Raw genomic sequence first — 26,284 nt, forward strand, 5'->3', positions numbered from 1 at the left:
ACTAACCCATGGTTCACAAGTGGACAACTATCACTTGCAGGGGAAACTGTTGTATCACCTTGGCAATTGTGTATTCCCACAGGGGAACGAGTACATGTAATTCGAGAGGCCCACACCTCTCTTGTGTCTGGTCACTTTGGTGTTGAAAAGACTTTATGTCATGTACAAAGATTTTGTTTTTGGCCTCATATGAAGAACATTGTGACTCACTATGTAAAGGATTGTGTGATGTGTTCTGTTTCAAAGCCCTCTAATAGAAAACTTGAGGTCTACACACCACTCCCTATTCTAAGTCGTCCATGGGAAAGTGTGTCAATGGACTTTGTAGGAGGTTTGCCTTTGTCTAGAAAAAGTCACGACTATTTGTATGTCGTCGTTGAACGTTTTAGTAAGATGTGTATTTTAATGCCTTGTAAAAAGAAAATCACTGTAGAGTAGACTGCTTATCTTTTCTTTTAGCATGTTTGGCTCCATTTTGGATTGCCCACATCAATTGTGTCAGATCGGGACTCTCACTTTCTCGGAGAGTTTTGGACCAGCTTGTGGAAGATGATGGACACCAAGTTGAAAAGAAGCATGGCATTTCATCCACAAACTGTGATGAGCCTCATAAATGGGTAATTATATGGGCTCATTTTACCTCCTAACCTAGTCAAATCAACCATTCTCTTAGCTTATTGTATGATTTTCTGATTATATTTATGCTTATAGGGTGAGTTTAGTTAGTTATTATACGATGTGGTCTAACATGTATTTAATGCAGATTATTGATGGATTTCAAGGTCAAAGTCAAGGATCTAGTGGTCAAACTACAGCAATAAATCGAAGTATACAGGGGAGAGGAATTATAGGAGGGAATCCCCCTCATTTATTGCTCCTCACTTCGAATTCCCCTTCATTCAGCTCGGAGTACAAGCAGTTGAATCATGCACTAGAAGGCAGCCGAGCAAGTGGAAGATGATTGATAGTTATCTTGAGTTTTGGGAGCCAAGCCTCCCTGATTTTAAGGAAGCTATTGGTAGCTTTAGATGTATAATTAGAGAGGCCTAGGGCCTCACTAGGGTCGACTTTTTTTTCTTGTGTAAACTCTGCTCAAATTTTGAGCTTACTATTTTATGACAGTTTTATGTAATCTTGCTATTTTTTGATAATGAAGATGGAATCCTTTTTGAGCTAGCACTAAGTTACCTCAGAGGGCTGAAGCTCTTGGGTTAGGGCCCAATCCAAGTAGCCAAACTTCTCTTTACTTGTATTTGTATGCTTTACTTCATTTTGTAGATTAGTTTGCTGTTAGATGTATTTCTCTTATGGTTAAGAATACGTTGCTTTTGATGATTTAAGTAGCTTGCTTCCATTTGTGCTTTATGTAGTAGGTTAAGCAGTGATTAGAGAAGATTCAAAAGGCTAGAAACAGTGCCTTGGCCTCTCTTCCTCCCTTTGGGAGCATGATTTGAGGCAAAGACTCTCTTGCTGCCCCAAAAACACAGATTTTCCTCATCCCGAGGACTTCTAGTGTTTGCAGCTCTCTAGTAGGTTGATAGTCCAGTTTTTCTTTACTTTAGATCTTCTTTATCATGTTCACTTCCTTATTTACAATATTCCTTTTGCATGCTTTCCTTTCTTACAGCGTTTCCCAGCATTTCCTTCTATACATCATAGTTTAGGTCATTTTAATGCAAAACTCTGTTTTTCCTAGAATGCACTCATTTCATTGGTTGCTTGATTTTCTTGGTTGACTATCAGTTTCTATGCAGCAGATCTCTTCTAATAGTAGGCTAGCTTACCAGCAATCACACCCTCCATCTGATCCATTCCCTATAGGTCTCCCAAACCTCACCTCAATTCTGCCCTAGTTTCCTTCATTTTTCATAGAACTTCTTCCTCTCTCCTTGAAAAAACCCAATCATCTTTCTCTCTCCTGGTGATTCATGGTAGACCTTAGGTACCCTAACACCTCATTACAACCTTAATCCACATTTTCCACACACTCTCACACTCTCAAAATAGCAAAAATTGCTCTCAGCCTCCTCCTGTAGACCTCCTGTAGTTTCCCTGTTTTCCTCTTGTAGTTTTCCTGTGTCCTCCCGTAGTTTTTCTTGTAGGCTTTCTTTTGAAGGCCGAGTGTGGGAAAAGCCTCCAGAAGGCCACCTAAGACCTCCTAAGACCCATCCACACCATCCTACATCCTCCCAAGCTCCAAAATCGCCCTCTAACGCCACCTGATCGATGCCACATTCACACACAATAAATTAGAAGCATGTTAAATTCACATAAAAACACATAAAAATCCAAAAATATGTTTTTTGCTTATTTACTTCCAAAAATAGCATGGTTAGATGTTGTTTACTTCCTTGAGTAGGTAATGGCATTTCTTTCATGGTTTTCATAGTGTTTTTGGCAAAAGTAGAATTAGCTTGTTAATTAGGTTTACTAGGTTTTGCTTTATATTCCAGTCTTTCTCCTTTCTGCAGTTAGAATAGCATCTGTAGAGTAATCTTTCTTTCCTTTCATCACACATAAAGCTTCTTCTGAAATCTATAGAAGTTGGTTTGAGCTCCTAGTGATCTCGCGCCGGCTGACCAAGTGACAACTTGCAGTGAGAACTAGTACTTGTGCATATAGCACCGACGCTTCCAAGTTTGTTACGAACTACCAGGTTGATAAAAGTAAAGTTGGTAGCCCAGGAGTTGCAGCATTCTTGCTGCAATACTGGCGCTCACCACTTTTTGGCACCGTTTCTGGGGAAGCGTCAGAGTATTTTGTGATTACTGCTTTCTTTTATTTCCTATTGCAACATTCTGCTAATAGTTTATTTCGGCAAAAATAGACTAGTCATTTCTTTTCTTTCAGTTCTGCATTTCCTTGCTTTCCTTTTCAATTCTGCAAATTTCCATTCAGCAAGTTCATTTCAGCTAGTTGCAATTTGTTTTGTTCAATCACAATTTCAGTTTCTACAGGTACTTTCAGTGTGGGGAAAAAGAAACAAAAAACCAACCAAAAATATTTCCTTTCATGCCTCATAGGAGTAGAGATAACTTAGGAAAATTTTTGCCCAACACCCCCACTACTTCACACAGCCAACCTTCTCTCTTCTTCGGTGGCTGTAATCAAGAAGAACCCTTAGGTGAACATCCAGACATATTTGAAGAACCTATAGGGGAAGAAGAAGAAGAAGAAAACATTCCTCTGGAGCCAATGGCTGAAAACATAAATGCTAGGGGAAATGGAGAGAGAATAGAGGGTACCTTCCCCATTCAAGAGACCAATGGGGACACCAAAATGAAGAATATAAGTCCTTTAGCCCTACCTCACTTCCATGGTCTGACTACAGAAGATCCTGACACCTTCTTGTTCGAGTTTGTTGTCATCTGTCGAACTTATGACTATGCAGAAGACGAGCAAAAGTTGAAACTGTTCCCTTCTACTCTCAAGGATGCAACACTGCGCTGGTTCATGGGATTACCTGGCAATAGCATCACAACTTGGGCTCAGATGCAGCAGGCCTTTAACAACAAGTATTGAGACTATTATAGGTCAAAAGATACTAAAGAAGAAATCTTCCGAATGACCATAGGAAGTGATGAGTCCCTGGAAGACTATGAAGAGAGGTTCTAGCTCAGTTACAAAAGGGCCAGGTGTACACTTGACCCTGAGTCTCTGAAGTTGGTCCTGCTCAGGGGAATTCGGGAAGACCTTTTAGACACCCTCCATCTACTGGCTAGGGGAGACATCTACCAACTATCCTATGAGGACATAAAAATTGTTTTTAGAAACCATTCTAGAGCAGCCAGAAAGAAAGGTAGGGGGAGTCAACCCATAGCCAGTACCTCTTCTTCCAATTCATCCATTAAAGGTGAAATTGGAAACATGTTGGAAGACTTCAAGAGTGAGATGCTATAGACTCTTTCCATGCAAATGGATACCTTACATATCAAAATTAGACAAGAGGAAGCAGAGAGGGCTTTGGCCATTTTTTGCCCTAGATGCACCAGGAGGCATCCTATGAATGAATGCCCATTGAACTCTATAGAGGTTTGTTTAGTCTATGAAGAAGATCATTCTACAGATAAGTGCCCTTCTTCTCCCAGACTTAAAGTTGTATACCAAGGGGCCGAAGGAGTCACTGAAAAGATCTATTACATAAACCAAAGGAGGCCGCATGGACTTAGACCATACCAGCAGGGGATGCAAGGGACATCTCAGGCATACTACAACACCAACCAAGTCACCTCCATACCTTCTTGAGGACCCCCTACTCATCCTTCCTAGTCCACGCCTCGTCCTTGATCCTTCACATCTCAATATCATGCCCAAATAGCCACCTATTCATTTCAATCCTATGCTCAGCCGAAACCTCAGTGGAATGCATCTCATCAGGGGTGGAGGCCCCAATACAACTGTTCCTGCTCTTATGCCTCCACCACCTGCCCAACCACAACCGTTACCTTCTTCTCCACCAAGGCAACCCCAAATGCCTGCCCAGCCAAATCTAAACCCGAACAATAGATAGGCTCAGCAAGTGTATAGTGGGGAACCATCATGCCTAACTTATGTTGTGGAGATTCAAGAAATTAACTTGCGATCCGGGAAAGTTCTCCCAGATAGCCAACCTCCACCCAGGGAGGTTGAGGAGGATAAATATGAAAGCGAACCTAAAGCAAATCCACCCTTTCCTGAGAGACTGTCCATGACAATCTAGCCTACCCCAGAAGAGACTGAACTCCTAGGATAATTGAAACATTTATGTGTGAAGATACCACTTCTCCAAGCCATAAAAGATGTGCCTATCTACAATAGTTTGATCAAAGAGAAGTGCTTTAAGCATCCAGGAAGGCGCAAGAGAGATGCCCCAACCATCAATGTCATAGGACAACTGTCCGACCTGATGTTGGGGCAGATAATCTGTCCAAAATATCTAGACCTTGGAAGCCCAATAGTTGATGTCCACATCAATGGCACAATGGTCCCACATACCTTGATTGATCTGGGAGCTACCATTAATGTGATGACAAAGGACACAATGCTCAAACTTAACCTCCAAGGCTCCTTGAGGAAGACCACGACAATGCTACAGCTAGCAGACCGCTCCATAGTGACCCCTGAGGGGATTGTGGAAGATGTGATGGTCTCCATTGATTCTTGGGAGTACCCTACTGATTTCTTAGTTCTCCAGCCAAAGGCAAAGCTCACTGGGTATCCTCTCATTCTGGGAAGACCCTGGTTGGCTATAGTCGATGCCTACATCAGCTGCCGAGCTGGGAACATGACCATAAAGAACGGGCACATGTCCAAGCAGTTAATCCTATATCCTCCTGCCCAACCCTTGCTAGAACATGATCTACCTCTTTGGTTGGAGGAGGAGGATGAGGATGAAGTTTATTTTGCACCACTTTGTACATTAGAAATTGCCATGGGGGGAAAACCGCAAGATGAGGATGATATGATTGAAAATTTGATTCAGAATCCACCTCCCAATGTATCACCATTAGAAGACATAGTAAGAGAAACCCAAAACAACCCCTCAACTGATCTCTGTGTGGCCGACCCCACTTCTCTCTGTGTTAAAAATATAGAGTTCGACCCAGAAAGAACATTGAAAATCAATCCATCCCTATCTACTTCCCAGGAGAAGGAGCTATGTAGCATACTGAGAAAACATTTAGATGCCTTCGCCTGGAGTTATAAGGAGATGAAGGGAGTGCACCCTTCAGTATGTACTCATCATATATACATCAAGGAAGATTGCAAGCCAGTCAGGCAGCCTCAAAGGAGGATGAACCCAACACTTAAAGATATTGTTAAGGAAGAACTGCAGAAATTGCTTGATGCAGGATTCATCTATCCCATCTCTGACAGTGAATGGGTCTCTCCTTTGGTGCTAGTGCCAAAGAAAAATGGTAAGTGGAGAATCTGTGTCGACTATCGGGAATTGAACAAAGCCACTAAAAAGGACCATTTTCCTTTACCTTTCATAGATCAAGTGTTAGACAGTCTGGCAGGGAAAAAGTTTTTCTCCTTCCTAGATGGGTTTAGTGGGTACAATCAGATTCAAATCAGCCTGGAAGACCAAGATAAGACCACTTTCACTTGTCCTTGGGGTATCTTTGCATACCAGATCCTTCCTTTTGGTTTGTGCAACGCTTAAGCCACTTTCCAAAGAGCAGTATTGAGTATATTTTTTGAACTGGTTCATGATGTAGTAGAAATATACATGGATGATTTTACTCCTTATGGCTCTGACTTTCAGGAAGTTTTATCTAACCTAGGAAAAGTTCTAGATAAGTGTATTGAGATGAACCTGTCCCTCAGTCCGGAAAAATGTGAATTTTTGATGACTAAAGGGACTGTGCTAGGTCATGCAATATCTCAACAAGGACTACAGGTGGACCCCAACAAAATTTCCATCATCTAAAGGGTCCCACCTCCTCAAAAGGTGAGAGATGTCAGAAGCTTCCTAGGCTTAGCTGGATATTACAGGAGATTCATTAAAGACTTCAGCAAGTTAGCCTCTCCTTTGTTTGGCCTCCTAGGCAAAGATGTTGAGTTCATATGGTCGGAAAACTGTCAAGAAGCCCTAGATACCTTGAAGAGCAAGCTAGTGACTACCCCAATTCTCAGAGGCCCAAACTGGGCCCTACCCTTTCACATTCACACAGATGCCTCGAACAAAGCAATAGGAGCAGCCTTAGGAAAAATTGATGAAAAGTTACCTTATGCCATATACTTTATAAGAAAAAACTTGTCAAAGGCAGAGTTAAACTATACAGTGACTGAGAAGGAACTCCTAGTTTTCATGCATTCCTTAAACAAATTCTGAAACATTATATCACAGGCTATCAAACCTTTGTGCATACTGATCATGCTACAATTAGATATTTAATGAACAAACCATATGTAAATGCTTGCATTATTAGATGGTTGCTTTTACTGCAACAGTTTGATCTGACCATTATTGATAAGCCTGGTAAAGAGAATGTTGTTGCTGACTTTTTGTCTAGAGTAAATTTGCCTGCAGGTGAAGAAGGAATGGTGGATGACCAAATTTCGGATGAACACCTATTTGCTATATCAGTACTCTCTCCATGGTTTGCTGATATAGCAAACTACTTGGTTTCAACACAGTTCCCACCACACCTATCCTCAAAAGAGAAGAGAAAGATAGTAAGGAAAAGCGCCCCTTTCACCTGGATTGGAGGAAATATCTTCAAACTTGGCCCAGATCAGATCTTGAGAAGATGTGTCAGGGAGGAGGAAGTCTTTGACATCCTCCTGACCTGTCATGACGGGCCTTGTGGAGGTCATTTTGTAGCAAAAAGAATCGCCTTCAAGATATTGCAAGCAAGCTACTACTGGCCCACTCTTCATCAGGATGTGAGGAGATACACGAGCTAGTGTGATCGGTGTCAGAGGATGGGGAAACCCACTCCAAAGGATGAAATTCCCATGCAACCTCAAGTGACCTTTGAGCCATTTGAGAAGTGGGGCATGGACTTTGTGGGGCCTATCAACCCCCCTTCAAAGCAGAAGCAGTACATCATTGTGTGCACCGACTACCTGACAAAGTGGGCAGAGACAAAAGCAATCAAAGCAGCGACAAAGGAAAAATTAGCTGAGTTTTTGAGGGAAAACATATTCTACAAGTTCGGGTATCTGAGAGAGTTGGTCACAGACCAAGGCAGTTAGTTCACTTCCAACCTGATTGAAGACCTGCTCACACATCATAAGATCAAGCACAGGACTTCCACCCCTTACCATCCACAAGCCAATGGGCAAGTGGAGGTCACTAACAGAGCATTGGAAGGGATCCTAACCAAGGTAGTGAGCAACAACAAAAAAGATTGGGCGGATAGATTAGTTGAGGCCACTTGGGCCTACAACACAACATGGAAGACCACCACAGGGTTCACACCCTATGAACTGGTCTATGGGAAGAAGGCTTTGCTGTCAATAAAGTTTGAATTCAATACCCTAAGGATGGCAACTCAGCTGGACCTAGACCTCATCCATGCACAGAAGGAGAGATTACTTCAACTCAATGGATTGGATGAATACAGATTGCAAGCCCTCCTCCATACAGAGGTAGTTTAGCTTCAGAGAAAGATATGGCATGATTGAAATATCAGGGAGAAGCAATTCTAAGAGGGAGATTGGGCACTACTCTATGATTCAAGATACAAGGATTTCAAAGGCAAGTTGAGGACAAGATGGTTGGGACCCTACACCATGGAGAAATGCAATGACAATGGTTCGGTTCTGATCAGAACCATTGATGATGAAGCCATCCCCATGCTTATCAATGGACATCAGTTGAAAGTCTACAAGAAACCCCTCTCCAAGCGAGAGTTTATTGAAGATTTGAATAAAACAGTGATGGTAGTGGAGCATGTCTTAGCTTCCACTTCACCCACTCACTGAAGAAAAAAGAGAAAAAATAAGGACTCAAGTGAAAACCTCCATGAGGCGCTTGAGTCCCATCATTGGGTTGAAAACCTCTTTTGAGGCGGCCCAGTGATGTCAAAAAAAGAACAATATCCCTGGGTGAAAACCTACCTTGGAGGCGCCCAGGCTAGGCAATTAAGGTGAAAACCTCTCTGAGGTACCCTAGTTGTTTTCAAGAAAAAGAGAAAGAAAAAATGAATTTTTATTGCATTGTAGGTTTGCAGGAGGACTATAGGGAGCAGAAGAAGGTGCCAAGGGGACCCTAACATTCATACCAGCATCCATCTCATATTCTCCACACCTTCCTCCATCATTTTTAGCATCTCTTTCACCCCACTGTAACTCTTCTTCTAAAACTGTGTTTTCTACAGGAGGCTCTGTTTTTTTCTACAAGAGGCTTCTGTAGGAATTACAGAGAGACAAAAGTGTCTACATGAGGCAGTTTGAGGGACATGAAAAGCTTCATGAGGAACCTATAATCCCTCTTACCATCTTCAAACCTCCTTGCCATCATTTCCAAGCCTGCATCACACTCCAAGCATCATTATTATTATTTTTTTTTCCTTTCTAAGAAAAAACACAGAAAAACAGTTTTTCGGTTTTGAAAAAAAAAAGGGAGGAAAAGGCACCATTAACTTTACCTGAAGCTTACCTACTATCCCTCCATCATTCATCTCCACCTCTGGCATCATTCTCGAGCTCCAAGCATAGGGAAATAGCTAAAGTTTCAAGGGGAGAAGCAGCTACAGGAGCTCCTGTAGGAATTCCTATAGCAGTTGATCCCATAGAAGTCCAGCACCAGCAGCAAGGGACAGCACATCTGAAGGTTGAAAAGGCACATGTAGCTCAGCTCTAGCAAAAGAAGAACCTACAAAAACACACAAAAACACATCAACAAGCAGAGACAACATGCATGAGGGAAAATGAAGGCATGCAACAGAGAAAGCCACAACACCTCACTGTCGATGGCAGCAAATATTCTTGGATTACAGGTAAGTAGCTAAGTCACTCCTATATCTGCATTTGTGTAATTAGGAATCATACAAAGGAAATGAGATGGTTGATATCGAAAGAGGGAAAGGTGGCCAGTTAACTTGGCCGCCTTCATTTAGTTGATTCCACTTAACCGAGATATTAGCCACATGTGCGCACAGTCAACTCAAGAAAAAGGTGCAAAGGACAGGTAGTGGGAGGAAGAGTTAACTACGATGCAGTAATGAGGGGATGATTACGAGGGGGTTCATGATGACCAAGTAGGTGGGGACCAACGGTCTTAATCTGGGCAATGTACACCTTGCCAGCGCAGCACTCATAACCGAAAACAACCATAAAAGGTAATGAGCAGTCCTCCCCGTGCATTCTCACCACCTTCTCTTCAATTTCTCCTCGTAACTCAGCCACACAACAGTCTTCTTATGCCCCCACAGCCTTGTATCCACCATCCTCCATCGATTTCATCCATATTTTTGCTCTCGGCATCTTCTACAGGAGCTCTAAAGGTTTTCTACAGGAGCACCTACAAGAAATCTACAGGAGGGGCAGCGAGCTTCTACAGGAGGGGCAGTAGGTCATTTTGAATGGAGGAAACGTGATTTTTGGCACGAATTTCAGTCTGAAGAGGTAGGGTTCATGAATGCCCTCTGTTGAATATCAAAATTTGAAAGAGTTGGTCTCAAATTGAAGATAAAATGAGTCTTTAAGAGGGTAGAAATACATTAAAAAAACTATGTTTTTTTTTTAAACACAGTCCCCTCTGTTTTTCTATTTCACTCAAAAAAATTTGTCTTCACCTCCATATCTGGTTTTTCAAAAGAATTATAGGTAGTATGACAAGGGGGTTTATGAGAAAAGAGCCCACTAACTCCACTAGACTCGATGCACATCCTCAAGTGGTGGAAATGTTTACAAGGGCAAACTGGATGAATTTCTTTGAGAAGTTTAGAGGGTTTGATGATGAAACTGCCCATGAACTGGCTTTCTCTCTGGTCCATCACACAAGAACTCATGCTATTGTAACCATTAGAGGCCTCTCCATTGAAATAACCCCTGAATTCATCAGTAGGGTCACTACCCTTCCTCTTGGGCTACCTTGGAGTAAGGATGAGAAAATAATTGGCCAAGCTGCCAAGAGGAAATTTTTCCAAAATAATGAAACCCATGTTGAAGACAAAAATGGAATTAGGAGGGCTAGTGTACCATATCCATGGGATGAGGTTAGCTACCAAGTGATCAAATACATTTCTTGTGAGGGGAGGCACAACATTTTTTATGGATATCATTTCAAAATCCTCCAAGAATTGAGATATGGCATGGATACCCCAGCACATCAAAAGCTCAGTATCCCTTACTTTCTCCTTCAGTCCCTCATTGACTCCAGCACCAAGGTACAAGAAGGAAATTCACAGCAGCTAGCTCACCATGGCCTAATCAAGATCCTAGTAGAATAAGCCCTCCATACCCTTACAATCCCTATAGCATGGGAAGTTTTCAGAAATATGACAGCTGAGGATGACATCAAGGCATTAACCTATGATGTCAGTCCTACTGTCAGTGAGGAGGGAGAATAACAAGGAGGAGAAGATGAAGCCAATGGTGACATATCAGAGCAAGAGAGGAAGGAGGAAAGAAAAGAAATAGAGGAGGGGAGAGTTGAAGAGACAGAACAGGAGGTAGAAAAAGAGACAGAGCAGGAGGAGGAAAAAGAGACAGAAGAGGGAGAAAAGGAGGTAGAGAGGGCAGAGCAAAGAGAAGAGTCCCCTGAAACTTTGGAAAGAGAAGCAGCAGCTACCCTCACTGCCCTCAGTACACCAATCAAGCAGAAGCAGAAGAGGAAAAGAAAAACCTCCATGTATTTCAGGGCAAGGAAGAGTACCAGAATTAAAATAGGCAAACCTCAGCCCTCATCAAAGACTCCCATTAACATTGAAGATTCACCATCTACCAAGGTGAAAGAATCTCCTTCCAAGACACCCATAACCTATGAAAGGAGGACTAAAATATCTTCTAGATGGAAGAGAAAGGAAATTCTACAGGACCCCAAACCAGACCTACAGGAGGCTAAAACAATGCTACAAGAGACACTGTCCAAACTATAGGAGACACAAAAACTTGAGGAAAATATAGGAGGACAGCCAGAGGTGAAAGAGGAAGCACAAGAGCTACAAGAACTTGAATCCCAGCCTAATCTTGACTCCTATTATAGACTACTTGAGGGAGGCAAGATAATCCCATAGAAATTTGCAATTCCACTATTTTTCGAATTGGAAAAAGAGAGAGTGAGAATGCCTAGGTGGATGCAGATAGCCAAGTCCAAAGGAGTTGAGGATATTAACCACATGGAAGACAAACTCAGGGAAATGGGCGGGGAATTGAGTGCTCTCAGAGACAGAGAATCCATTACAAGAAGCCAACTTGAGAATGAGAATGAATTACTAAGGAGGCAGCTGCAGGAGAAAGAGACTCATTTGGCATACATGGCTAGCTTATCCATAGAAGCATTACAATGCAGAACACCAGCCAAATATTATGGCCTCTATCTAAAGGATCAATGGCTTCAATTCCAAATAAAAACTTTGGCACAAAGAGGCATAATTCCTTTCCAAGACTACAGGCAGTTCATGGATTTGTGTGACCAAAGCACCTCCGAGGACAAAGCAAAGATGGCAAAGTTCTATCTACACAACATGGCCCTCATAGACCTGAATGTGTGGGACCCCAATGCCAAGCTAGGGGATCTGCAATTAATGGCCATGGCGTCATGGATGAACCATGAAGAATTGAGGGCAGTAGAAATGAAAATATTGTTAATAAAAGAGCAGAATGAACCATTGATGATAAGAGCTAAGCCATCAGATCCTATGGCACTCATCAGCACACACAACCTGCTTTCCAATGACCCTCATATTGCCCCTAAATATCTAGCCAATCAAGAACAACACATTGCACACTTTGAAGATATGCTTAGGCTACTTGGGGATGGTTGTGTGCATGCATGCATGAGAAGATGGAATACCCTACCCCACAGCTTGCAGATCAGAGAATACCATTCCCCCATGAGGATAAAGGAGGCATTGAAAAGAGTGCCAATGTACAAGTGCTCCATGCAAAGGTTGAAGGTCAACTGGATTGGCCTCAAACTGAGTCCTCCACTCATATTAGGCATGCTGGAAGGTAGAAGAGAAGGAGCAGTGGAAGGACATAGACAGAAAGACATGATTTTATGGAGAACATGAGCAAACCACATCAGAAGCCTGGAATGCTAGGGAGGCCACTAGGGCCATGAAAGACCAAGAGATTGACTAGGTTGCTCAAGGGATGAGCAACACCTTCAGTAGGGGGGTGATGATGAGCCTCATAAATGAGTAATTATATGGGCTCATTTTACCTCCTAACCTAGTCAAATCAACCATTCTCTTAGCTTATTGTATGATTTTCTGATTATATTTATGCTTATAGGGTGAGTTGAGCTAGTTATTATGCCATGTGGTCTAACATGTATTTAATGCAGATTATTGATGGATTTCGAGGTCAAAGTAAAGGATCTAGTGGTCAAACTGCAGAAATAACTCGAAGTAGAGAGAGGAGAGGACTTTTTTTTTTTTTTTAAATGTGGTTCACGGGCACTCAATGAGTGGCCGCTACGTCCACGTAGAGAAGCGGGGCAGTTCCACCCGAATGGATCTGCCGGTCGGCCATATCAGGCCTAACCCCGAGGGCGTCGAGGAGATTTGACCCCGTGACCTCCCAACTGGGAAAGTGCTTAGCAACGGGAACTTGACCATTTGAGCTATCCCTTGGGGCTTATAGAGGAGAGGACTTATAGGAGGGAATCCCCCTCATTTATTTCTCCTCACTTCAAATTCCCCTTCATTCAGCTCGAAGTACAAGCAGTCGAATCATGCACTAGAAGGCAGCCGAGCAAGTGGAAGATGATTGATAGTTATCTCGAGTTTTGGGAGCCAAGCATCCCTAATTTTAAGGAAGTTGTTGGTAGCTTCATATGTATAAGTAGAGAGGCCTAGGGCCTCACTAGGGTCGAATTTTTTTTGCTTGTGCAAACTCTACTCAAATTTCGAGCTTATTATTTTATGACAGTTTTATGTAATCTTGCTATTTTTTGATAATGAAGACGAAATCCTTTTTGAGCTAGCACTGAGTTACCTTAGAGGGCTGAAGCTCTTGGTTTAGGGCCCAATCCAAGCAACCAAGCTTCTCTTTACCTATATTTTTATGCTTTACTTCAGTTTGTAGATTAGTTTGCCGTTAGATGTATTTCTCTTATGGTTAAGAATAGGTTGCTTTTGATGATTTAGTATCTTGCTTCCATTTGTGCTTTCTGTAGCAGGTTAAGCAGTGATCAGAGAAGATTCAAAAGGCTAGCAACAGTGCCTTAGCCTCTCTTCCTCCCTCTGGGACCATGATTTGAGGCAAAGACTCTCTTGCTGCCCCAAAAACACAAATTTTCCTCATTCCTAGGACTTCTAGTGTTTGCAGCTCTCTAGTAGGTTGATAGTCCAGTTTTTCTTTGCTTTAGATATTCTTTATCATGTTCACTTCCTGATTTGCAATAGTCCTTTTGCATGCTTTCCTTTCTTACAGCATTTCCCAGCATTTCCTTCTATACATCATAGTTTAGGCCATTTTAATGCAAAACTCTGTTTTTCCTAGGATGCACTCATTTCATTGGTTTCTTGATTTTCTTGGTTGACTGTCAGTTTCTATGCAACAGATCTCTTCTAGCAGTAGGCCATCTTACCAGCAATCACACCCTCCATCTGATCCATGCCCTATAGGTCTCCCAAACCTCACCTCAATTCTGCTCTAGTTTCCTTCATTTTTCATAGAATTTCTTCTTCTCTCCTTGAGCAAACCCAATCATCTTTCTCTCTCCTGGTGATTCATGGTAGACCTTAGGCACCCTAACACCTCATTCCAACCTTCATCCACCTTTTCCACCCACTCTCACACTCTCAAAACAACGAAAATTTCTCTCAGCCTCCTCCTGTAGGCCTCCTGTAGTTTCCCTATTTTCCTCTTGTAGTTTTCCTGTGTCCTCCTGTAGTTTTTCCTGTAGGCTTTCTTTTGAAGGCCGAGTGTGGGAAAAGCCTCTAGAAGGCCACCTAAGACCTCCTAAGACCCATCCACACCATCCTACATCCTCCCAAGCTCCAAAACCACCCTCTAACACCACCTGTTCGCTGCCACACTCACACATAATAAATTAGATGCATGTTAAATTCACATAAAAACACATAAAAATCCAAAAATATGTTTTTTGCTTATTTACTTCCAGAAATAGCATGGTTAGATGTTGTTTACTTCCTTGAGTAGGTAATGGCATTCTTTCATGCTTTTCATAATGTTTTTGGCAAAAGTAGAATTAGCTTGTTAATTAGGGTTTACTAGGTTTTGCTTTAGATTCCAGTCTTTCTCCTTTCTACAGTTAGAATAGCATCTATAGAGTAATCTTTCTTTACTTTCATCACACATAGAGCTTCTTCTGAAATCTATAGAAGTTGGCTTGAGCTCCTAGTGATCTTGCGCCGACCGACCAAGTGACAACCTGCAGTGAGAACTAGTACTTGTGCATATAGCACCGACGCTTCCAAGTTTGTTACAAACTACCGGGTTGATAAAAGTAAAGTTGGTAGCCCAGGAGTTACAACATTCTTGCTGCAATACTGGTGCTCACCAGACTGATGGACAGATAGAGGTTGTCAACCGCACTGTGGTACACTTGTTACGAGGCTATTGTGGGAAACATCCTAAGTTGTGGGATGATCATCTCCCATATGTGCATCATTCCTACAACCGAGCAGTGCATTCATCTACACAACGTTCACTATTTGAGACATGTTTTTGTTACCTGCCAAAGGACCCTTTTGATATGGTCTTTGGAAGGGAAGATGACTCTAGTGGATGTAATGACAGGGACAAAGTTCAGCAATTCATTCAGCGGATCCAGTTGATTCACCAAGCAGTACAAGAGCAGTTGGAGAAAAGTCAAGCCTGTTACAAGGCTCAACATGACAAACACCGAGTCGACCATCAATTTCAAGTGGGCGACAAAGTGTGGTTCCATATCAGCAAGGACAGGATGAAGGGAGAAGGGAAGAAGTTGCAACCAATCTAGTATGGTCCATTCACCATTTTGGAGAAGATTGGAAACAATGCCTTTCATCTCGATTTGTCGATATATATGCAGATGTACTCCATAGTGAATGTGGAGAACTTAAAGCTGTGTGAACCACCATTGATTATGGACACCGAGGAGGCAGGCACAGTTCCTACAGTTGTTGATTTTGACCAGAGTATCTCGATGAGTTACCTAAAGACATCATCTTTGACAGAAGAACTAGGAATTCACGACGAGGAGATGTGGAATACCTTCGAGTTGATTTCAAGGGGATGCACCCCAGCAAGGCAAAATGGCTGGAGAAAGAAAGAGTGAGGGAACAATTCCTTCACTTGCCAATTGATTGATAAATATTTTGGCGGTCCAAAAGCTTCTCAATGGGGAGGATTGATCCAGGTGGATTTTTAGACACAGTGGCATGGGAAAAGCTCAAAATTCAAAGTGGCAGAAAGGCAATTATCTTGACATCAGATCGAAGTGCTCATTGCCTGATTCCAACGATGCGAACAACGCTCCAATCCGAGTCCGAATGAAGGAGATAGAAGAAGTCAAAGTTCTGGGTTGACTTGTAGGAAACAGGGGAAAATGAAAGTCCAAGGATGCTCCTGGAAATAGTTCCGTTGCGTAGATCTTTTCATTCTGAATCTACTACAACTTGAATGGGCTAAAACGGACTTCAGATGATGAAGTTATTGTGAAAAGAGTTTGCCTTTGTTCCTGTGAAAAAGGAGGCATGTTCTCTAAAAAATGGGTTTTTAGCCTTATAAAGGCAAATCTCAATCAGAGGAGTCCAAAGGGTGGACTTAACACAAAGGCCTTTAAAACCCTCGATCAGCTATCTCCAATATATCAGGTCGGAGGAAGGCAGGCACGCGATATCGGGACTCGGGTAGAGCCGACTTGCGATTGCAATATCGACGATCGGAACAATCAGCATAACCAAAAGGAAGACCCTAGGGTCGTTGCGATTGCGATATGCTGATAAGCGATGTGCGATCTCTACCGTCGGATCGGAAAACAGATCAATGATTAGGATTAAATCGGCATTTGGGAGATCGGCGAACCCCGATACAAAAGGCCGATGTGATAGCGACATGCGATGCAATATTGATCGTCCGATCAAGAAATAGATCAACGGTCCAGATCTAATCGGCGATCTGTGGTTGTGACTTGTGATAAAGCGCGGATCCGATGGGTTCATAAGCCCGATTTCATATATTTTGAATTCCCGTTTTTCGAGTTTTTCAGTGTTTTCTGTGTATTGCTTGTTTAAGCAGAAAAAGACTATTTTCAGGGTTTGTTGTGCCCGTCGATCCATTCGATAGAACGGATTCTATTCTAAACGAATAGACCCTCGATTTTTAAGCGGCATTGTGTTATAAAACCTGATGCATGTGGAAAAGTGCAGGAGGGAGAGGTTTTTTGGCACGCAGTCCGAGGCAACAACTTGCAGGAGGGGCAATTGTTCATTTTGTCTGAATTGGACAAATTTTATATGGTTTCTGCCCTTCTCGACGCCACAAACGTAGTGGTGCTATCTGTTTCTCCATCTGAGTTCTCCTTTTCTCAGCCTTTTTCAGTATGGAGGTATAAGACTCCTTTTTATGTAACTGATGATTGTATTCTCCTTTTTCATGCCATTTAATGAATGAAGGCCTCCCCATTGATCGAGCAGGGCCTGGAGACGTAGTCCAAATTGAATGAACATCGTTATCAAGTCTTGTTGTCTTCTCTTCATGGCTTATGTGTTTCTTCTTCTTCTTTCATGTGCACATTAAATTTATGTGGTTAAGCTGCAATTTTCACATGTGATTCTTTTGATACATCTATAAGCAAAAGATCCCTGGATCACTTTACCACAATCCAAACCTAGATCACTAGGCCCTAAACCCAGACTTCTCCCTCAGGCTTTACCGTGTATCCTGCCAAAATCGGTCAAGGGATTCCTAGGCCTTTGGGAATGGAACTTGAGACCACCTGCGCCCTAGATTCCAAAATCCATCCGGCAAACCAAAGTTCAAAAACTGAATAAAAATCCCAATATACCATGGCATTCGGAAAAAGGAAAGGCTAGGTTGAAAACCATTGTCATAACCCAACAAAACCATGCCACTGACAACAAGAAAACCATACACCAACATGCAAAGTCATGCATGTCCAAACCAGCTAGGAAATCACATGTGCAAAAGATTATCTGCAAGTATTTATGTTGAAGCTACTTTATCCCGCTTTCCTTTCCTTGATCTTTGCTTGCTTTTCCTTTCCTTTACTTGGTTTTCCTTTCCTTTGCTTGCTTTTCCTTCCTTGCTCTAAACTAGAGTGCTCAAAGACTCTAAGTGACCAAGAGTGAGAGAGAGAGAGAGAGAAAAATGAGAGATCTCCAAACTTGAACTGACAAAAAGTTACACTGACCAAAACTTGCCAACTGAACCTGAGAAACCTTTTTATTAATGAGGCCTCTAATTTCTTCATTTTCCATTATTTTCCTTCATTTTCCTCCTCGCATGCAACCTGTGACCTTTCACCTTACTTTTCTCCTAATTTCCTTTATTTTCATAAATAAATGTGCCAAAATGTATTTTTTCCTTCTAATGCCTTTGCCAATTTTCCTTAGCCAAAACTCAGATCCAGTGACGCCCACTAGGATCTCCTTTCCCAACATTTAGCTTGGAATAAGTGTCCCTTAACCGTGGTCTTATTTTGCCTTTGTTAACTTTTATTACATGAACGTTTCACTAGGGCTGTAACAGATATGGTCAAAATGGATGGAATGTATCCATGGTATTTACCATGGTATTTTCCCATGGGATTTGCCTATGGTATTTTCCTTCGTTTTTCGAGGGAAAATAATAAAATAAGGTTTCTAGATAGTCTATCAAGCCTATTAAAGGGGATAGGAGCTAGGCATTTGGATCATCCTGAGTTGTCTATATATTTTGTCTTTGTTGAGAACTTGGCAAGGCCAGTTCCAGTTTGATCCCAGGGATGAAAATCCCGTGGGTGTAATTGTCTGGTGGATCCATCCAAGGTCCATGATTGTGCTTCAGAGTTTAGTTGGTCGATTCTTTGTTGAGCAGTCGTCTTGGCATACATTGTCCTATAATTATTTATTAAATAAAGTGGTTGCTATTTCTGGTTTAACCTGTGTTCTGTGTTTTGGAAAATTGATTTCTCAAATGTTTTAATTGTAAATGCATGCATTATAATGAGATTTGATAATTGTTATTTGAAACATTTTGGTGATCTAGATCCCTTTAGAATTTTCCCATTGGGAATCTTACAAAGGATGCTTCTAGAAATTGTCTAGGAACTTTTCAAGAACAATTCCTCCACCCCATCCCTTAGGGAACTCAACGAAAACCCATCTCCTCCCTCTGGTCAATGGGGAATCCAAAGGAAATTAATTCCTCACCTGGAATCGATTTCTTACTTCTTACTTGGCAACCAAAAAACCATTCTATTGCTCCTTTACGTTCTCCTTGTCTTTCGATTTCTCTCCTCTCTTGCTCTGTGTTCTCTTTTCTTTTCTTTTTTCCAAATCACCCCCTCTTTTCTTCTGCCCTAATCTCAGTTGTTTGAATGGTCTTTTCCTTCAAACAATGACTTGTTTCTACCATATTCTTGCTAGCCTTTCCAATGGTGTCGCCTATCCAAAAATCCCCCAGATTTGTTTTTGTCTATTAGCTTGTTGCATTGGGTGACCGACACACCTCACAAGCTGGAAACCTTCTCATTTTTCTCTTTAATTCCTTGTCCTTTTGCCTTATAGAATTTTCCAAGCGAGCATGGACCTGCATTCTTTTGATGCTACTCCTTTAACAAGCTGGAAACCTTCTCATTTTTCTCTTTAATTCCTTGTCCTTTTGCCTTATAGAATTTTCCAAGCGAGCATGGACCTGCATTCTTTTGATGCTACTCCTTTAATTCATACATTCCAGTCCATTAAAACACACCAAACAACTTTTAATGGTTGTTAACGTAATCCAATTTTTTCCTACAACAAGTAAACCTGAGCATCCCATTCAAGTCACCATCCTTAGCCCCTGGAATTCATGTTCCTTGACTCAACCCATTTTGTCAAATATTTGCATGAAATACTTACACTTCCTTTCACAAGTGGAAAAAATTACCAGGGCTATCACAATTGTCTTCTTGACTAGTTTTAAAAAATTATTCAAAAACTTAACCCTTGGAGATGGATCTTTATCCATGTGATAAATGATAATAAGATATTCCCCCAACGCAATGAGGGAGGAAACCTAATTTTCTTAGGTAAGGAGGATGCCTTGTAATAAGCCATAAGCTTTTTCTTATTTATTTGTAATCTTTCTCAAATTCCACAAGTACTATAAGATTTTTATTTCAAGAGGGTTATAGATAACCCCCTGTTACCACCCTTCTTATCTCTATATATAGAAATATTCTTATTTTTTTTATTTTTATTAAAACCCATAATATATAAAAATACATACATATATACTTGAATTTTTTTTTATTTGTTTATAATTTTTAAAATTTAAATTTTATATATATATATATATATATATTAATTACGAGTATTAAGTTTTTATATTTTATTAATTTGTTATTAATATGGATTATTATTATTTTAATTTATATAATATAATATATTAAATTTTAATTTATATTTAGGTAAATATGTATTTATTTTGCAATAAAGTTTTCACGATTTTATGAATGGTATGGATTTAACTTTTATAAAATATTTATGTAATATTTTTAATTATAGTTAGGATATGATTTTTTATAAAAATCAACACAAGGTTATTGCAAAAATTATCAAGTTGTCAATATGTGACTCATATTTTTTTGGATCAGAATTTAGCTATACAAATTTGAGCGAGTGTGATTTCTTATAGTTTAAAATATGTTTTTAAATACATAAATAAATTAAACATTCTAAAAAAACTTTAAGATATTTAAAATTTGCAAAATTATTAAAATTAGCTTAGTCATATCAATTAAATGAGTGGTAAACATAGATTGACAACAATTCATAATAAGCATCAAAACACTTACCCATATTAAAAAGAGTCTTATAAATTAAAAAATAATTATCATATCAATCATAATAATAATAATTTAAAATAAAGCTATAAATAAAAAATTAATTATTACATCAATAATAATAATAATTTAAAATAAAGTTATAATTTAATTATTTTTTATCATCTTTTTAATTTTAACAACATGAAATGTATAATGTAGCAAATTTATTGATGCGTTTTATAAATTAATGTCTATAAAAAAATTACCAGAAAATTAAGTTATATATGTGATTTTTACAAAAAGACTTTACTTAATTAAATTATATAGTTGAAATAAGTATAAAAAGTATTAAGATTTGAGTTAAATATATATACATTTAAAAAAGACATGTCTTTAACTATTGAGATTCATCTCAACTTTATCATAAAAATTTTCAACTTTTAAATATTTTTTATTACAATATTATGATTTATCAATATATTTATTTTTATAATAATTTTTTAATTAATTAATTATATTGAAAAAATAATTTCAGATAAAAAAAATCTATAATACCATACTTATTTTAAAAAAAAAGGGAAAAAAAGATTTATAATTATAAATACATAATTTTCCATCTATAAAGCGCAGTGAAAAACATTTAAGCTACATTTACCTGCAACATCGAAGTTTCCCGACCTTTTCCTCTGACAACATCATTTAATTTAAGGCTCCCGGCCGATTATATTGAATAAGTCCACGCCAAAATTATTCACCCAATAAAGAGATATTATATTGCAATACAACAGGAAAGTTGCAAATCGCCGATAATATTGAATAAGTCCACGCGAAAATTCAGCCCTGCACCCATTAAAGAGATATTATATTCCAATACAACTGGAAAGTTGCGATTGCAAGATAAATTGCCAGTCAATTGGGTACCTGTTTCGTGGTTGCAATGCAACGCGAACCTTTGGAGTGCGAGAGACATTGCCAGGTAATTGAATATCCATTTCGACGAAAATTCGCGTATCCATTTCGCGAACTCTTATGTAAGGGCTTTTATTCATTTTATCAGACAATTAAACAACAACAGAGAAGGGCATATCGCTGCATTGCAGTTTTGTTTAACCGACTGGCAAAGTATTGAGAGATAGAGTTACAGACACAGCCTACCAAAGGATTGGTGATGACTTGAAGCAATTGGTACCCACTTTGCACTTGTAAGCTCAACAATACGGAAATATTGGAGGTGATTATTCCCAATCTCTTGCATTACTTTTTTATTATTTTGCATCCATGGCATCTTCATCCAACTACGCCTCCACCTCCACGGACGGTGACACCAACTGCAATCTGTATGATGTCTTCATCAATCACAGAGGCCCGGATGTTAAGAAAACCTTTGCCAGCCATCTTTACCATCGCCTCACGGATCACCGATTGCGAGTTTTCCTGGATCAGGAAGAATTGCAGAAGGGAGATAATTTAACTCCTCAGATAAAAGACGCTATTAGAACCGCCTCCGTCCATATAGCTATTTTTACTACCAATTATTGCAAGTCACCCTGGTGTTTGGATGAACTGCGGCTCATGGTCAAGTCGAAACGGCAGTCGGGGTCGACCATTATCCCCGTCTTCTATAATGTGAAGCCTTCAGCACTTCGCTGGACGGAGGAAGACAACGGAGTGTATCCTCTACCTCTCTGCATGTTCAGGCCCCGCCGGTGGTGGAAGGGTAAATTTGGAGTGTATGCTCGAGACCTCCGGAATCTAGAAGAGAAGAAAACATTTGACTCGCAAACTCGTGAACAGAAGCGGCGATACGACTCGGGCACTATTCGGAAATGGAGGAAGGCTCTTTCTGCTGTTGCTGATATAAGCGGTTTCGAACTGGACGCGTGTGGCCTGTGAGACCTCTAATTATTCCTGTTAGTTCATCTTCGTTTTCTTTTTTGTTGAATTCCAAGTATATTGGGCTATTTTCTTGCTTACTATTAATTTTATTCTGGTTATTATTCAGTGACGAGGGGCAGCTGTTGGTTGATGTCGTGCAAAGAGTGCTGCAAGTGGTTCGAAAAACACCCCTGAATGTCTCCAAATATCCGACTGGATTGGATGACAAAGTAAAAGAATTTGAAGAAACAGTGTTATTGAAGCAGCAAGAAAATGGGAAGGCTAGGGTTGTAGGAATTGTGGGACTTGGCGGGATTGGGAAAACCACCCTTGCAAAACATTTCTTCAACCGTGAGAGATCACATTACCCTGGTTCTTGTTTTTTATTTGATGTCAGAGGAAGCTCTTTGAAGTCATTACAAAGTACACTTCTTGATGAGTTAACTCCGTTGTCTGAGAAAATGAACAGCACTGATGAAGGTATAGAGAAGATTAGAATGCATCTCCTTTACTCTCGTGTTCTTATCATTTTAGATGATGTGGATAATAGTGATCAGCTGGATGCATTACTTTTACCAGCTAGGGATGTTCTTAGTTCCAAGAGCTTAATTCTAATTACCTCTCGCCACAAGGACGTACTCACAAGTTGGGGAATTGAAGAATTATCTATTTACAAGCTGCAAGGCCTCAGTCGACATAATTCCACAGAGCTCTTCTGCTGGCACGGCTTCCACCAACCTTGTCCGGTTGCAAGATTTCGTGACGTAGTTGATAAGTTTGTGAATGCCTGCAACGGATTGCCGTTGTCTCTGAAAGTCATTGGGGCGCTTCTTTATGGGGAAAAGGATCTTGAGAACTGGGAAGAACAATTGCTCAGATTATCCAAAATACTTCCCAGGGATATACTAAACACACTGAAAATTAGTTATGACAGCCTTGCAGAAGACGAGAAGCAAGTATTCTTAGACATCGCCTGTTTCTTCATAGGGGAAGACAAGGATACAGCCATCAGGATATGGAATGGATGCGGGTGGTCAGGAAAGCTGTGCCTTCGGAAGCTAGATGATATGTGTCTAGTGGAGCTCCATCGGAAAAAATGCAGTATGTTGAACCCTGTCTTGGAGGTGGATGGGAAAGAATGTATTAAAATGCATGATCAACTCAGAGACCTCGGAAGGTATTTGGCCGACAGAGAACCTAGACGCCGTCTTTGGCACCAAGACTTCAACCTTTCGCCAAATTCACCGGTAAGTAGTTGAAGTTTTAGACAGCCTTTCAAAATTGCTGTCCTCTGTGAAATTCTGAATTCTTAAACTTTGCAAGGGTTTCAACATTGTTTCTAACAGTTTCTAGAGAACAATTTAGGTACGTGGAATCACAAACTTTGCACAGTGCAGTTCTTCGATTAAGAGCAACGAACAGCTAAGAAGCTTGCAGCTGCTTAGAGCTGAAGGTTATGTAGATCTGGATGAAGTATTCGGCGCCGGGCACTCACCAGAGCTAATATGGTTCCACTGGTCTAATTGTCCGTGCTCTTCCTTACCTTTGGGGATTCCAACAAAGAATTTGAGGGTTTTATGTATAAAGGGGAGCAAATTGAAAACACTGTGGGAACATGCATCTGAGGTAGGTAGTCATGTAATTTATTGACAAAAGGATGTTTTTCTTTTCCTTAATTGTAAAAATTGCTTTGGTTTGAGTATTTTGTCTTCTTAAGCCACAATGCACAGAAGTTTTGATATCGAGGGAGCATTGCAGGTACCTATGCAGTTGAGGGAGTTGTATGTCGCTACTGATGACCTGTTAAAGATTCCAAGCTCCATAGGAAAGCTGAGGCACATCGAGAAGATTGTACTGGAACCTGACGAAATTCTTAAAAGATTGCGTCTGCAAACTTTGCCATCTGAGTTCTGTGATCTGAAGTCCTTGAAACACTTGGAATTAAGGAGCTGTTCGAACTTGAAGTGGCTTCCAGATTGCTTTTGTAGATTGACTAGCCTTGAACATATTAACTTGTATGAGTGCTCCGATCTGCTGATGCTTCCAGATGACATTGGGCAGTTGACTAACCTCCGACATCTTTGCTTGTCCCATTCCCAGTTGCAGACATTTCCAGACTCCTTTGGGAATCTGACTAACCTTGAACATCTTGACTTAAAATTCAACCAATTCCACAGCATTCCAGCTTCCTTTGAGAAGTTAACGAACCTGCAACATGTTAACTTTTCCCATTGCAGTGATTTGAAAATAGTCCCAGATTTTTTTGAGAAACTGAAGAACCTCCAATATGTTAATTTGTCCCATTGCTACAGTCTGGAAAGGATCCCATCTGCTTGGCTGGCGAAGGAAATAAACCTGGAGATTAGGACTTTCATGTGCAACCTTTTGATGAAATGGCCTTCCAATGTACACCCCCCAGGCCAATACTACTACAAGAATGATGATCATAAATTAACGTCAGTGTTTTCGAAGCATCGCCATTCTTCACCAGGGTACAAGCATCATTATGAATCTTTAAGGCCAAGGTTGCGCAAGACTGGCTTTTAATTGTTTCATAATTGAAATATTTGTGGGATAAAGATCTTGTGTAATTATTAGTTTAGTTTAGGTTGAAGATCAAGATTATAAAATTTAATTTATTCTTTATTTTTTTATAAATTTTTACTTTTATGGTGATGTTATACAGTTTGAGTGGGGTTGGTTAATGGTTAAGAGCATGTGTTTCCTCATAAGAAGTCACAAGCTTAAAATCAGAGGTCGAAGTATGTATGCTTTAGTAGATTTAGAAACAAAGAGATTTCATACACCAATTTGATATCTAGCTTGGTTATGATTTTAAAATTAGATAATAATAATATAATCATATATAAATTGTGTGAGATTGAAAATTTGTGACACCTTATAAAAATAAAAATTAGAAAGAAAAAAAATGATTTGTAAAATTATAAAAAACTTATTTAAAATAATATAAGCATTAAAATATTTTATTTATTTATTTTTCCTCCCTGTGGGCAAGATACGCATCTACTTATTCTAATTTAATTGTGGGGCAAATGTTGATAGACTGGTAAATATTGGTTGCTGTTCTTTTTTGCTTAGTAAATCACCTGTTAAGCCTGGAATAAAATGAGTAATAATTCAAATAATTTGTATGAATACACATGCTCTAATGGGGAACAGCCTTGTAGCAGTTTTTTCAATCATGTGTTGTTGGCTTATATGGAGCAGTCATTACCTTTCTATGAAACCTCTCTCTGGAAGGATATAGCTCACAATGTTGCTTTTGTGGCCGAATATGATCAATATTCTAATGATCTTCTTTATCTGAGGGGCAAGGAACAACTGTGATTTTGAGGCATGAACTTGCTTTCACAGAAGTGCAGAGAGCAAAAAAATAGTGTTGTTTGGCTTCCTGCCTACAGAGGGTATTCATATGTGGCAGAAATCACCTCGTGTAATCAACCACAAGATCTAAAGCATCTGTTGACTGTTTCTTTCTCTCCTTTTTCGTTCCAGCACTGGTCTTGACAGATTAATCTTCATATGTGGCACAAATCACCTGGTGTAATCAACCACAAGATCTAAAGCATCTGTTGACTGTTTCTTTCCTCCCCTTTTTTGTTCCAGCACTGGTCTTGACAGATGATGAGATTAATGTTGCCAACATAGAGGCCAGTGATATTAAGAAGGTTTTTGGCAGCAATTTGACCTGTTGTTTGTCGTGGAGAATGAGAAAGTAGGGAAGACTACATGCAGGCGTAAAATTTGAGTATTGATAGTCAAATCAACAGTTTCATAACCGTTCATATACAACTTTTTTTACTC

General features: G+C 40.1%; 2 protein-coding genes across 2 annotated transcripts in view; one reads left to right on the forward strand and one right to left on the reverse strand.

Annotated features, from left to right (window-relative positions):
- LOC149212297 (uncharacterized) overlaps positions 1–21,576 on the reverse strand; it is a 43,371-nt gene extending 21,795 nt beyond the window's left edge. The window contains exons 1-2 of the mRNA XM_089388621.1: positions 21,506–21,576; positions 21,340–21,424 (exon numbers count right to left, since the gene is read on the reverse strand). Of these exons, the coding sequence (XP_089244747.1) occupies positions 21,340–21,424; positions 21,506–21,576 (156 nt within the window). The remainder of the gene's footprint in view (positions 1–21,339; positions 21,425–21,505) is intronic.
- LOC149212298 (disease resistance protein Roq1-like) lies at positions 21,472–25,075 on the forward strand. The gene is made up of 4 exons (XM_089390589.1): positions 21,472–22,473; positions 22,587–23,706; positions 23,825–24,085; positions 24,218–25,075. Exons 1-4 carry the CDS (start codon positions 21,863–21,865, stop codon positions 25,004–25,006), a joined length of 2,781 nt encoding a protein of 926 aa, XP_089246715.1. The 5' UTR covers positions 21,472–21,862; the 3' UTR covers positions 25,007–25,075.
- Positions 25,076–26,284: the final 1,209 nt, after the last annotated feature.

The sequence above is a fragment of the Pinus tabuliformis genome, chromosome 1_1 (assembly GCF_031772625.1).
Source record: "Pinus tabuliformis cultivar Carrire ecotype Pingquan chromosome 1_1, CPIR1, whole genome shotgun sequence".
Lineage (NCBI taxonomy): Eukaryota > Viridiplantae > Streptophyta > Pinopsida > Pinales > Pinaceae > Pinus > Pinus tabuliformis.

Bases quoted from the DNA above. Each gene is read 5' to 3' on its own strand.
- LOC149212298 (XM_089390589.1), top strand. From the start codon at position 21,863: ATGGCATCTTCATCCAACTACGCCTCCACCTCCACGGACGGTGACACC. The intron at 23,707-23,824 runs GTAAGTAGTTGA...AGAACAATTTAG, and splicing joins ACCTTTCGCCAAATTCACCG to GTACGTGGAATCACAAACTT. The intron at 24,086-24,217 runs GTAGGTAGTCAT...GGAGCATTGCAG, and splicing joins TGTGGGAACATGCATCTGAG to GTACCTATGCAGTTGAGGGA.